The sequence below is a fragment of the Odocoileus virginianus genome, chromosome 1 (genome assembly GCF_023699985.2).
Source record: "Odocoileus virginianus isolate 20LAN1187 ecotype Illinois chromosome 1, Ovbor_1.2, whole genome shotgun sequence".
In the NCBI taxonomy this organism is placed as follows: domain Eukaryota; kingdom Metazoa; phylum Chordata; class Mammalia; order Artiodactyla; family Cervidae; genus Odocoileus; species Odocoileus virginianus.
In genome coordinates this window covers 8,355,030-8,369,611 of record NC_069674.1, presented here as the reverse complement: position 1 = coordinate 8,369,611, position 14,582 = coordinate 8,355,030, and the positions used below count along the sequence as shown (strand labels likewise).

At 40.2% G+C, this 14,582-nt stretch overlaps 1 protein-coding gene across 1 annotated transcript in view; it reads left to right on the top strand.

The window, feature by feature from the left end:
* The window catches only part of CNTNAP2 (contactin associated protein 2), a 2,220,467-nt gene that overhangs the window by 1,408,255 nt on the left and 797,630 nt on the right, over positions 1-14,582 (top strand). The window contains exon 13 of the mRNA XM_070460949.1: positions 11,857-11,976. Coding sequence (XP_070317050.1) covers positions 11,857-11,976 — 120 coding nt within the window. The remainder of the gene's footprint in view (positions 1-11,856; positions 11,977-14,582) is intronic.

Below are 14,582 nucleotides of genomic sequence, written 5' to 3'. Positions count from 1 at the left end.
TACATTCATGGAAAGATCATGACATAATATTAGCATGCAGGCTATCTGTTTTTAAACCCATACTCTATCTACCCACTGCTATTTGCTGTGTGTCAATTATGAGACAATAATAGTTCCTTAGGGAAATAATGTAGTTTACTCAGGGCATTCATTCAAGCTTAAAAAAAAAATCCAAAGAGACAGAGAAAATATCAGGTTAATATTCAAGTGTTAATGAGGACTTAGGTATTGTAAAGCTTACACTGTGCTAATTAAAAATAATTACAAGGTCCTAGAATTAGGGAGCTTTCACAGGGAAAGTTCTCAGGGCCACTGCGCCTCTCTGGATTTCCAGTCTGGCTGTGTACAAAACTCAGTCCTGGGAAGACAAGTTTCTCTAACCAAACCCGCTAGAGTCTAATTGAGATCAGAAAGTCAGTGTCATTGTTTCCAATAAGAAATGTCTTTTTCCAAAGGAGACACTTATTTTTGAAAGACAGATTAAGATCACAGGTGGTACAGTGATTAAAAAGGATCAGAGTAAGGAGGGCTCCAGACAGCATTCTGTTCTGAGTACCACCAACCCAAATATGACCCAGGCCCCTGTCAAGGGCTTACAACTCCCATTTTGTTTCTGCTGTATCCATGTTTTCCATTAAAATACTTGTTTTTAAATTCAAGAGTAGAGTGTTCAGTAAACCACCCTCCCTCTTCAGCACTTCTGACACCTAGTTCCTATTGTTGTTGTTCTTGTTCAGTTGCTAAGTCTTATCTGATCTTTGCAACTCCATGGACTGCAGCACTCCAGGCTCCTCTGTTCTCCGCTATCCCTGGAGTTTGCTCAAACTGATGTCCATTGAGTCTGTGATGCCATCCAACCATCTCATCCTCTGTCATCCCCTTCTCTTCCTGCCTTCAGTATTTCCCAGCATCAGGGTCTTTTCCAATGAGTCGGCTGTTTGCATCAGGTAGCCGAAGTATTGGAGCTTCCTATGAATAGTCACAGCTGATTTCCTTTAGGATTGAGTGTTTGATCTCCTTGCAGCCCAAGGGACTCTCAAGAGTCTTCTCCAGCACCACAGTTTGAAAGCATCAGTTCTTCACTGTTCAGCCTTCTTTATGGTCCAACTCTCACATCCATATAGCAAGTTTGTAATAAGTTCTGGGTCACCTCCAACATCAGAGAGGAAGAAAGCGAGATTATTCATAAACTATCAATACTCAAAATGTCATGTTATAGCATTTATTAGTAAATGAACCATAAAGTTATTTTATGCTTCTTTTCAGTTTTATATCAAATCATTAGAAGTGAACTTTTCCCTTTCTGTGCAATTAGGAAAAGACTACTTATGATGTTCCAAAGGTGACCTTTAAGTATGTGTTCATTTTTGACTTGTGATTAACTTTCTAACATGGTTCATCCTTGCCCACTTCAAGCAATCAGTATGCTCTAGAAGGTAGTAACAAAAGGGATGCATCTCACAAGCTTAATTGCTTCTCTCAAAACATGAGACATAGAAGAGGGCTTGGAGAGCCCAGCTCATCAACATCGCAGAGATTAGAGAGTTGTTGCTTTGTACTATTCAGAGCACCGGCCTAAGACTTTGCACAGAGTGGTCCAAAAGCAACTATTTTCTCAGGTGGATATTCTTTATTAAAATGGTGGTTCGGGAACATGGTGGAGAGTCCTCCCCATCATCTATGAGAACATTGGAGGAGCTCAAAAGTGGGAGTGGAGATGCCAGTTCAGTCAGTTGGTGACTGTATGTCTGTGTAAGATACCTAGAGATACTGTAACAAAGTAACAAGCAGAATGACTGTAAGGGACATGGATTGCCTCATAGTTTTGAGGCTATAAATCTGCAGCCAAGGTGTCTTCTTGATTGTTCTTTCTACAGGTTATCAGGAGAATCTATTACATATTTCTCTTATAGTTCCTGGGAGCCTCAGGCACCCCTTGATTATGGTTAGTGTTATCGCTGTCTTTTTAAAAAATTATGTATTTATTTGACTGGTTTGGGTCTTATTTGTGGTATGTGGGATCTTTAGTTGCGACATGCAGTATATAGCTCCCTTACCAGGGATTGAACCTGGGCAGCCTGCGTTGGGAGTGTGGAGTCTTAGCCACTGGACAACCAGGGAAGTCCCTATCCCTGTGTCTTCATATTGCCTTCCTGTTATAGGTATCTGTCTATGTGTCCTAGTTTCCCCTTTTTATGGGGTCAGCCCCCTTAGATTAGGGGCCACCCTAATGAGATCATCTTAACTTCAGTTCAGTTCAATTCAGTCACATCCAATTCTTTGTGACCCCATGGACTGCAGCATGTCAGGCTTCTCCATCCATCAGTAACTCCCAGAGCTTACTCAAACTCATGTCCATTGAATCAGTGATGCCATCCAACATTTCAGCCTCTGTCGTCCCCTTCTCTTCCTGCCTTCAGTCTTCCCCAGCATCAGGGGCTTTTCAAATGAGTCAGTTCTTCTCATCAGGTGGCCAAAGTATTGGAGTTTCAGCTTCAGCATCAGTCCTTCCAATGAATGCTTCCTTAACTTAATCACCTTCAACAATCTCATTTCCAAATAAAGGTTAGAACTTCAACACCTACTGGGGGACACATTTCAACCCATAGATGTGCGCTTCTTGAATCAGTGTTTATGTGAGAAATGGAGCTATGACACAAACCACAGGCGTGCGCTTTTCTCTTTTGTTTCCAGGGCCTTGTGTTTCCATCATATGTGAGTGTATGATTACTTTCCCAGGCCCCTTGCAGTAGTCTCTGTATGCGCATGCCCACTGCCTCAGTGGTGTCAGACTCTGCAACCCCATGGACCTTAGCCCACCAGCCTCCTCTGTCTATGGGATTTTCATGGCAAGAATACTGGAGCAGGTTGCCATGCCCTCTTTCAGAGGATCTTTCGGACCCAGGGATCAATCCTGCTTCTCCTGTGTCTCCTTCATCTCCTGCATTACAAGTGGAGTCTGTAACACTGAGCTACTGGGAAAGCCCATCATAGTCTCTTAGTTGATATTAACTTTCCTGACCTGCCCAAGGTGGTTCAGTGGTAAAGAATTTCCCTGCAATGCAGAAGTCACAGGAGACGTGGGTTCAATCTCTGGGTCAGGGAGATCCCCTAGAGAAAGCTATGGCAACCCATTCCAGTATTCTTGCCTGTAGAATCCCATGGACAGAGGAGGTTTCTGGGCTACAGTCTACAGGGTCTCAGCAGTTGGACACGTCTGAATGACTGAGCATGCAACGTGTCCACACAAGTGTCAGGAGATACTTCTTAAACACAAAATTGATAATGTTACTACATTATTTTAAATTCTTTAGCCTATGCTTAGAGTAAATACTAACTCTTTAGCATTGAGAGTCAAGACTTTTACTGCCACAAATGGAAGATAATATTATACACTTAAGAGCTGTGAAAGCATTTTTAAAGGTGAAACCTTAATAGAGTTGATAACAAAATATTATACATCCAAAACGGCATATTCAAGGTGATAAGGCAAAAATCAAGGAAGACAAATACGATAATGGAGATTTTAATCTTCATTTATAACAACTGATTTAAGTCAATAGAAAAATGCTGACAATAAATAAGTGGGCAAAAAGCATAACTATACACTTCGTAGATTTTTAAATCTTTCCAATGTATATGTGAAAGTAAATTTTCAAATCAAATGAAAAGCTTTTTTTTTTTTTTTTGCCAAGTAAACTTTTTCTTTTATTTTAAATCAGTATAGCTAGTGGTGGTAAAGATGCATTAACAGGCAAAGTTGTTGTTTATGTATTATTAAGACTCTGAAATTGACTATCAGATTTAGAGCTTATTTCCTGGTGGCCAATAGTGAGCCAAATAATGAGTCTGTAACAACCACTGGTAAAACCTGGCCATTTTGTATCCTGGATTCTGATATTTACACTGACATCTCATACCTTTGAAGAAGATCTAGAAAAGAGGTAGGACAGGGACCTGGCATTCCCAAAAATGAAACACACATTTCCCCAAATTTACTTATGGAGCTAGGGAAACAGAAGTTTCTTTTTTTTTTAAATATTTGTTACTTTTTCAGGATTAATCCAAGGATTATAAATTTTCTTTATAACCAGAAACTACACCATTAAAAATAAACACGAATCTATCTCACATATCCTAATAAAAATTCCCTCCTTTTACTTGGCAATCTCTATCAACTTTTTTTCTATTTTTTACCTCTCATAGTTTAAACTCCTACGATAACGTGGTCACCCCCAACCCCTTTCCACCAAATAATTCCTTTTCTTATAATCTGGTTTCTACAGATGCTACCACTAAGAAATATTAAGAGTCACCCAAATCTGCTCATTAAATGTATTAGCATTTCCCTGACTTGATTCCCCTTCCCATTTTCTACAACAATTCATACTATTGAGACTTATCCTTTTCCTTCTTTGTACCCTATCTTTACCCTAAACATTCCTTAAGTCATGCTTTGTTCTTAGTGCTTCAGACCTATTTCGTATCTTTGCTCTTAAACTCTCTGCTTTTCTCTCTACTGGTGTGTTGACATCTTTCGTTAATCAACAACACTGGGAGTACATTAGGTACTTAAAAAAATTTTTCTTTATATAGGGCAATCACAGTATTTTTATATAGTTGTGATAGACAGGATAATCCTCTCTCCACCAAACATGTCTATATCCTAAACTGTGCAACCTATGAATATATTACTTTACATGGCAAAGAGACTATGATTAAGTGAAGACCTCCTTGTGAAGAGAGTGCCCCAGATTATGCAGGTGGGCCTGATATAACCAGAGTTCTTTAAAATAGAGAGAGGTGACAGTCAAGCAGAGAATGAGTGGAGCATGAGAAAGACCCCACTAACCACAGCTGACTTTGCAGATGAAGAAATAGGAGAATGAACCAAGGAATGCAGGTAGGCTCTGGAAGCTGGGAAAAGCAAGAAAATGGATCCTCCCTTAGAGGGTTTCAGAAGGAACACAGCCTTGTTTGGCTTGGCGAAACCTACTTTGAACATCTGATCCCCGGAATTATAAGATAATAGATTTGTTTCAGGCCACCAAGCATTTGGTTATTGTTGCAGTGGCCCAGTGAAACTGATAGCTAGTGGTTTGTCATTTTGCAGGACGGCTAATATGAGTCACACAGACAATAATCAATACTTAATGAAAATGAATAAGTACTTAGGATTTGTCACTTTCTGGATTTTTATAAGCTATGAAATTCAATATGATGTGTTCAACGGTCATACTTCTGAACACCTGAGATTTATTTAAGAATATGTACAATAATATGAGAACTTTTGTTTGGGAGTAGGAGTTGAAACAGAAAAATTACTCATCCAGTAAATCAATGAACTTGATGAGTCTATTTATTTTGCCATCAGTCCAATTGCCTTTCTGTTCTCCTGCAGTCTACTAGAAAAACTCAGTCATTGACCATAGCTCAGATCCTCTCTTTCATCAGTGGTTGCTGACTTAGCCTCTTCTGCGCTGTCATCTCCCTGGGGCTTGGTATGTACAAACTATGCAACCCAGATAGGAGTCCCCTGGGTACAGAGGTAACTGGCTGAGGCATGCTAAATACTTCCGTGCATTAAAATATCCATGCACTCAATGCTTTTTAGTTTACAAAGTGTGTGATTTCACTTGATACTTACGCTAACTTGGTGGAGGAGGTACTACAGCCTTCATTTTATGGTTGAGAAAATGAAAAGTTAAGGGGAGTGTCTAGGTAGTAAAAGACAGAAAGAAGATTTGAACAAAAATCTCTTAATTTCTAAGTGAGGAACAGAATGAATGTAATTTTACTATATACATCTGTTCTTGCCATTTTGTCTCAGTGTTATTATTCCATGTATGTATTTTGCAAGTGTATTTTTAATGATAATATAACTCATGCACATTACAGTGTGGAAAACACTGAAAAGTATGAAGTTTTAAATCACCCATAATCTTACTATTGAAAGACAACCACTGTTACTGTTTGAGTAATACTCAACGGTAACAAAAGTAACAACAGTATTTTGGAAACAGAAACATTTCTTTCCAAATATTTTTCTGCACATCCATCTAAGTATATTTCTTTTGACATGTATTTTTATTTAGAGTTTATTTAGAGTTCTATTTTTATTATCCTGAGTGAAGTGAGATGGCAGTCTAGCCTTATGTTATTTAAGATTGTACTGTATTGCCTTGCAGTGACCTGTTTTTCCTATTTATATTAAAATATAAATAATTAGTTCACCCTTCTTGAGTTAATTTTTTTTTCAAGATTAGAGCCATGCTTTTCAAAATGCAGTCAGGACCAGCAGTATGAGCATCACTTGGGAGCTTGTTAGAACTGCAAATTCTCTACTGAGTCAGACTCTTTGGGGTGAGGCCCAGGAATCCCTGTCTTAACAAGCTCTCCAGGTGATTTTTCACACATGATAAAGTTTGGACTAAAGTTTTGCTTTTCTATTTGTGTTGATGAGGCAAAAGCAGCCAGTAAACCTGTTTTAGGTTAGAAACAAGCGGAATAATTGTCACACTTTGAAGAAAAATGAAGAGCGTCTTGCTTATCCAAACTTCCCTCATCCACATGCTTTCAACTGGATGCTCAAAATGCTTGTATGCTTACACAGAAATGTTAGCAGTTCCCTCTACTTACTATCATCCAAGTGTGCTTTCATATGGATAGACTTCTTTTGGCAAGCCAACTAATCATTTATCAAAATCAGAACAGGATGAAGGGTAGGTACATTTTAAGTTTCATTCCGATAGTCTTTCTTAAACACCTGCCAGGTTATTAATAGCTTAATATAGAGTAAAAAGGAAAAGCATATTTTCTAGACCCTGTCCTCATGACAGTTCACAGTCTTACTAGGAAGTAAAATTTTCACACGTTTTAATTAACAGCAGTCAATCAAGTCTTACATTGACTATACTTTGTGAGATGAGCCCTGGACTGTACAGAAAGCAGGATGTATTGATTAGAGAAGGTCTCCTTAAGAAAGGAAAAAGGTTAATGGTGCCTGAATAATAACTATTGTATTAACAATAAATAATCCACCTATTAATTAATATAGGTGGATTCTCTGGTGGGGAATATAGCCATTCCCTGATGGCTCAGTGGTAAAGAATCAGCCTGTCAATGCAGGAGATGTGAGTTCAATCCCTGGGTCAGGAAGATCCCCTGGTGAAAGTAATGGCAACCCACTTCCTGGAAAATCCCATGGACAGAGGAGCGTGGAAGGCTACAGTCTGTAGGGTCGCAAAGAGTTGGACATGACTGAGCACATATAACCATTAATTAATATACCTATGATACCTATTTCCTAGACAGGGCTACATGAGATTAAATGTCTTTGCCAAGGTTATATAATTAGTGCCTGGTGGAGTCAGGATTTAAACTTAGATGTGTTTGACTGGAGCCCTGTTTCTTAACACTTGTTCCTTCATAGTTAACTCTGACTGAGAAGTTTTACAGATTGAGAAAAAGGCCTGTGGAAAACCACAGGCAATCCCAGAAAGGGTAAACATAGGTTAAATAAGTTCCTTTGTCAGATTCGCCTGAGCAGAGAGCAAGGTTGATGTCAGCAAGTTGCTGAAACGTAATGAGATCTGTAAGGATTTTGGAAGGTTTTGCATGCTTAGGTGGCGATCTGGGGCACACTGTCAGAGATGCTGAAGAGCTATTGCACATTTAACTTAAAGTAATGTTTTAGCACTAGACCATCAATGGATCAAAAAAGCATAATTGGGTGGGGAGTGAAGAGATATTTGGGTAGAGCAATCATTTAATAAGATGATTGTTATAGACCAGATATCAGATGATAAGGAAAATGACAGGGGGGAAGCTGGAAGACAAAGCTGACAGTTTCTAATGGTAGATTGGCCCAACAGACTAATTGGAAAACCTAAGAATTTAAACCTTATGTTCTGGGCAATTTTGAACTGTACGTAATAATTATAATAATCTGAAGGAAGATTGTCAAAAGTTAATAAGGCAGTTGGTTTCAGAGATTGTGAATTTAAGGTATTGTTTCTTTCTGACTATGTCCACCTCCTGATCTTAAAACATGTGCTCAGTTCCATCTACTTTATCCTGTCTTATTTGTTTGATCCTTTCTCATAATAGCTCTGGCCATCTCACCATAGCCCTTCAGAAAGTATTGAGTTTCCCAGGTGGCTCAGTGGGAAAGAATCCATTTGCCAATGCAGGAGATACAGGTTGATCCCTGGGTGGGGAGATCCCCTGGAGGAGGAAATAGCAGCCCACTCCAGTATTCTTGGCTGGAAAATTCCATGGACGGAGGAGCCTAGTCGGCTACAGTCCATGGCGTCACAAAGAATCAGATATGACTGAGCATGCACGCAAATGGCAAGTATAGCCTACCTGCTCTCATTACATTCTGAATTACTTCCCTAAGATCTATTGTGTTTTGCTACAAGGAACCTTCTTTCTAAAACCTATCTCAAAGTATATCATCTTTCTGCTAGAAGTTTAAAGAACATTTCTTTACTGTCTTTTATTGCCTTACTTTACTTGTTATGGCATTCAGAATTAGAGCAACCATAGTTTATTATCTAAATTTGATAATTGGGAGGTGGAAAGTGGCATATTAATAATTGCATGTTCAATCGCTCAGTCGTGTCTGACTCTTTACAACCTCTCAGGCCTAGCCCACCAGGCGCCTCTGTCCGTGTAATTTTTCATGCAGGGATACTGGAGTGGGTTACCATTTCCTTCTCCAGTGAATCTTCCAAACCCAGGGATCAAACCCTCATTTCCTGCATTGGCCGCTGTGTTCTTTACCACTGATCACTGGGACAAAACTGTGTGGCTGTGCTTAACACTTTAGCCACACTCTTCCAGCTGCACTTCGTGAATGAGCAATGGCTGAGAACTGAGTGAACAGCCCTTGCTCCAAAGGTCCCAGAGCTGTGCTGTTCACAGATGTACTTGTTTTGCCTAATCTTACTGCTCAGCACATCATATGGGCTCAGTGATTATTTGCAGAAGGAACAAAGCAAGTGAAAAGCAAGCCCTGAGTAAATCAAAGCATTTCAGAACTGCTGTAGTGTGCTGTGTTTGCTGAAATGAAATAGAATTTAAGGTCTAGCATCTTTGAGAAGAAGAAACATGGAGAGCCAAAGGGAGGCACCGGGAACCTGGGAAAGGGAAGTAGAAAGAGGCAGTCCCAGAGTCAGACCTCCTGCTTCATAACTTAGGAAAGGGCACATGCTGGGAGTGTTGAATTCAAGGGCACTTTTCCAAAAGACTCCACTTATCAATATATAGATTTTTACCAATAGTAATGATCTCGAGTGACCTCAGCCTGCAACGGCTCAGAGGGGGCTTGGGTTCCCAACCAGAGATTGAAGCCAGGTCGTGATGGTAAAAGCACTAGATCCTAGCCACTAGAAGAGCGGCCAGTGTCAAGGGCCCTGGCCCTTTGGCTTTGCAGAAAAGAATCTCCACAAAGACAGAAAACAGTGAAGCAAGTAAAGCACTTATTAAAAGAAAAAGAGTACAGTATGTGTGGATAGATACTCAGGCAGACTCAGAAGGAGAATCCTTGAAAGTTTGAATCACTTATATGGGACATTTCTTCCAGGTTTCCTTTGGCCAATCATTTTTATTTGCCTGGTCCACAGTCCATATTTGCTATATCTCAGAACCCTTCCATGTGCGTGCATGCATCTCTTAGCCGAGATGGCAAAGGCAGATGGGTTGAGCATCCCTTGACTTTACTCCCCTTTTGACCTCTAAGGAGCTTTTCTGTACCTGTGTCGTCAGGGAAGTCTCCTGACTTCAGGTGTGAGAAATATGTGGCCTGGGCAAGACCCAACATCCTCGCTTAATTGCCCTACTATTCTTGTCTCGGAATTTCGTCCGTAGGGGATGGATCTCCAATGCTTTACCCTGTGTTGGGGTGGGGGGCCATCTACCTCCTGTTTCAGTAGTTCTTAGTTAAATTCTGTCAAATCCCTCATGAAGTCAATGTAGTTCAGTTTAGTCGCTCAGTCGTGTCCGATTCTGTGATCCCATGGACTGCAGCACACCAGGCCTCCCTGTCCAGCACCAACTCCCGGAGTTTACCCAAACTGAACTCCACTGAGTCGGTGATGCCACCCAACAATCTCATCCTCTATTGTCCCATTCTCCTGCCCTCAATCTTTCCCAGCATCAGGTCTTTTCAAATGAGTCAGCTCTTGGCATCAGGTGGCCAAAGTATTGGAGTTTCAGCTTCAACATCAGTCCTTCCAATGAACACTCAGGACTGATCTCCTTTAGGATGGACAGGTTGGATCTCCTTGCAGTCCAAGGGACTCTCAAGAGTCTTCTCCAACACCATAGTTCAAAAGCATCAATTCTTCAGCACTCAGCTTTCTTTATAGTCCAACTCTCACATCCATATATGACTACTGGGGAAAATCATAGCCTTGACTAGATGAACCTTTGTTGGCAAAGTAATGTCTCTGCTTTTTAATATGCTGTCTAGGTTGGTCATAACTTTCCTGCCAAGGATTAAGCATCTTTTAATTTCATAGGTGCAGTCACCATCTGCAGTGAGTTTGGAGTCCCCCAAAATAAAGTCAGCCACTGTTTCCACCATTTCCCCATCTATTTGCCATGAAGTGATGGGGCCAGATGTCATGATCTTAGTTTTCTGAATGTTGAGCTTTAAGCCAACTTTATCATGCCCCTCTTTCACTTTCATCAAAAGGCTCTTTAGGTCTTCTTCACTTTCTGCCATAAAAGTCATGTAATCTGCATATCTGAGGTTATTGATATTTCTCCTGACAATTTTGATTCCAGCTTGTGCTTCATCCAGCCCAGCGTTTCTCAAGCGTTTCTCGTGATGTACTCTGCATAGAAGTTAAATAAGCAGGGTGACAGTATACAGCCTTGACGTACTCCTTTTCCTATTCGGAACCAGTCTGTTATTCCATGTCCAGTTCTAACTGTTGCTTCCTGACCTGCATACAGATTTCTCAAGAGGCAGGTCAGTTGGTCTGGTATTCCCATGTCTTTCAGAATTTTCCACAGATTATTGTGATCCACACAGTCAAAGGCTTTGCCATGGTCAATAAAGCAGAAATAGATGAGCTATATATAAAAGTTTTCACATTTTTTTAGAAGTTCCAGCTATAAAGGAGGTATGTCAGTGTCCATTCAGCACTTCTGAAACCAGGTGCATTCTCTGTGAAAAAAGAAAATGTGCTAGGAGCAAGGGAACAAAAAGGAACATGATGAAAATCTACAACCTAATTACATAAATGTCATTTTTTTTTTTTTTTTTTTTACAAAAACTAGATTTGAGGTAATTAAAGTACTTGTAACAAAATGAAGCAGAGTCACATCTTAGTTAGCAATCACATGCTTTTTGTAGGAAATGTATGCTAAATATGCAAAAGTGTGTTTGTCTGTGTTTCTGTCTCTGTGTGTGTGTGGCAGGAGTCAGATTTTCTCTGATCTCTTAGCTGATAGACCAACAGTGCAATCAGTATTCATGGTCTTTCAGTTAAGTCCCTTACAACAAGGAGATGATATCTATAAATAAGTATAAACTAAATATTTTTCAGTGCTCATGAGTACCTGTTTTAAGCAAACATTACATGTATTCAAAAATTTATTAAATTGTTTTAGACTTTTCCCCAACTATAAAGTCATAGCTGTAACTTACTGTCTTTGTTAGGTCAGAAAGAATGCTTGTGGACTAAACAAATTATGAGTTTAAGTGTAGAGAAAAGAGGGCTCGTTCCAACTTGAGGATATGCTCCTAATCACTGGTTTGGTAGCATTTGGTCTGTAACTGGGGCATGGGTCTGGGGAGGCCCTTTTCTGGGTGATGAGCTCATGAAGGGTCTTTCTTTCCAGCCATCTATGAGCCTTCCTGTGAAGCATACAAACACCTGGGCCAGACCTCAAATTACTACTGGATAGATCCTGATGGCAGTGGACCGTTGGGGCCTCTGAAAGTTTACTGCAACATGACAGGTAACTATGCCCTATTTATGTTTCATGAACATTGCTTTTCTATATGTTGAGAATAAATAGCACCATTGATGTTTGTTTCTCCTGTGCTGTGTTCTTGTCAATACATGAATGAAGCTAAATACTGCCGGATTTGTTAGGCTAAATGGTGAAGTGTAGCTTGACACTGAGTTGTTTTGTTTTGTTTTTTAAGTCCACCTTCTGATTTGAACAGTTAATAATTAGTGTTAAAAAAAAATCAGCATGTAGAGGAAAAAGTAGAGAGTGAAATTGAAAGGTTGAAGTCCACAGAAAGAGCTGGTCCATGAAGAAGCTGCCACAAGAACCTAGACTGGGGAAGTTTAGTGTCGCCTCTCAAACCACTCACACTGTACATGGAAGAGGAAGCACAGAGGCCACTCCAGACCCTGCTCTATAGCAGAGTGATTCAGTTACACACATATGTATCCTTTTCATATTCGGTGATGCCGACTCAATGGACACGGACTCGAGTAAACTCCGGGAGTTGGTGATGGACAGGGAGGCCTGGCGTGCTGCAGTCCATAGGGTCGCAAAGAGTCGGACACGACTGAGCGACTGAACTGAACTGAACACCATGGGACCTTGTTTGCCCATTCTTTAAATTCCAGCTTGCCTCCGCTAATCCCAGACTCCCAGTTCATCCCGCCCCCAGCCTCCTCCCACTTGGGAACCACAGTCTGTGCTCCATGTCTGTGAGTCGTTTCTGTTTTGTAGATAAGTTCATCAGTGCCATATTTTAGATTCTACATGCAAGTGATATATGGTGTTTCTCTTTCTGACTTATTTCACTTAGTGTGACCATCGTTAGGTCTGTCCATGTTGCTGCAAATGGCATCCTTTCATTCTTCTTCTGTGGCTGAGTAATATACTATTCTGTATGTGTACTTTATCTTCTTTATCCATTCATCTGTCAATGCACATTCAGCTCGCTTCCATGTCTTGGCTATTGCGAATAGTGCTGCTATGAACATAGGGATGCCTGTATCTTTTTGAATTATGGTTTTGTCCATATATATGCCCAGGAATCGGATTGCTGGATCATATGGCAGCTATATTTTTAGCTTTCTGAGGAACTTCTGTATTGTTTCCCATAGTGGCTGCACTAATTTACATTCCCACCAACAATATAGGAGGTTTTCCTTTTCTCCACACCCTCTCCAGCATTTGTTATTTGTAGGTTTTTTTAAATGATGGCTATTCTGACCAATGTGAGGTGGCTTCTGTATAATTTCTTAAACTATATATAAAATCTACATTATCTAAAAGATAAAATGCAATTAAAATATGTAATGGACACAGAAACAAGAAAAAAAATGTGAATTTCTTCATAGACTTTGTGAAAAGAAAAAGAATATTTAAATGTACCTCTAGGATCCTTTCTTTAGGTTTTTCCATTCATATATTTACTATTTTGTCAAAAATTGTGTCATGTGAGAATAAATTGATATCATAAATGCCTTCATGGTGTTCACAACTTATAATAAAAACAAGCACTAAAAAAAGTAAACAAATATAAGTAATTTTTCTGCAGAGAAAAGTAATGGAATTGTGAAGAATGATTTATTTTGGATAGAGCATTTAAAAAAAGAAAAACCTCCCTAGGAAGCAACATTTTAGCCAAAATGTAGCATATGGATGAAGACAAGGCACTCAGAAAGATGAGGAAGGAAGAGAAGCCCTGAAAATTTACACTTCAAGGCATGAAAAAAGTCATTTTCTTCTAAGGAACGAAAAGCCAAGTGACTGAAGCATAATAAGACTGTAGCGGCCCAAAATGAAGTGGAGGAGACAGGCAGGGGCAGAGCAGACCAGGAAGTAAGGATGGTGGTACTGGGGGGAAGAAAAGATTTTTATTTTTCAATTCTATTTCAGTGTAGCAGGTGGGAAGCTATGGAAAGGTTTTAAACAGGGGAATGAGTGGGTCTCAGTTAAAACTACTGAGGCAGGAGGTAGATGGGCCCCCCAGGGTAAAGCAATTGGAGATTCATTTTCTATTGACAGAAACTCCAAAACAAGAACAGCAGGACAATTGAAGGAGGAGGACGGGCCTGCTTAGACCACATCGCTCTCATTTCCGAAGTCAGGAACCCTCCCCAACCGCACATGCACAGAATAGGCTCCTTGCAGGCCAAAGGGGAATGATGTCAAGGGATGTTCTACCCAGATGCCTCTTTGGTAGATTCCATCTTGGCTAACAGATAGGTGTGAACACATGGGAGGATCCTGAGATACACAAAATATGGACTGCAAACCAGGCAAAGCAAAATGACTGGCCAGAAGAAAACCAGAAGAAATGACCCATAAAAGTGATTCAAACTGCCATGAGGGTGTGACTCAGCGACTCTCTGACTGGGAACCCACGCCTGGCTCCAAGCTATTGCAAGCCAAGGCCACCCAAGATCAATACCAAGATCAGTACCACTTTGAGTACCATGAATGACAGGCTGAAAGCACTGCACCCAGTTCTGAAGCTATAGTAAAGGTCCAGGGAAGAAAAGATGCTTTTTTGGAATTGGGTGGTGATAGATTAAGTGATGAATAAGTGATGCATCAGATGTACTTTGAAGGTAGTATTGTCAGCAAAGACC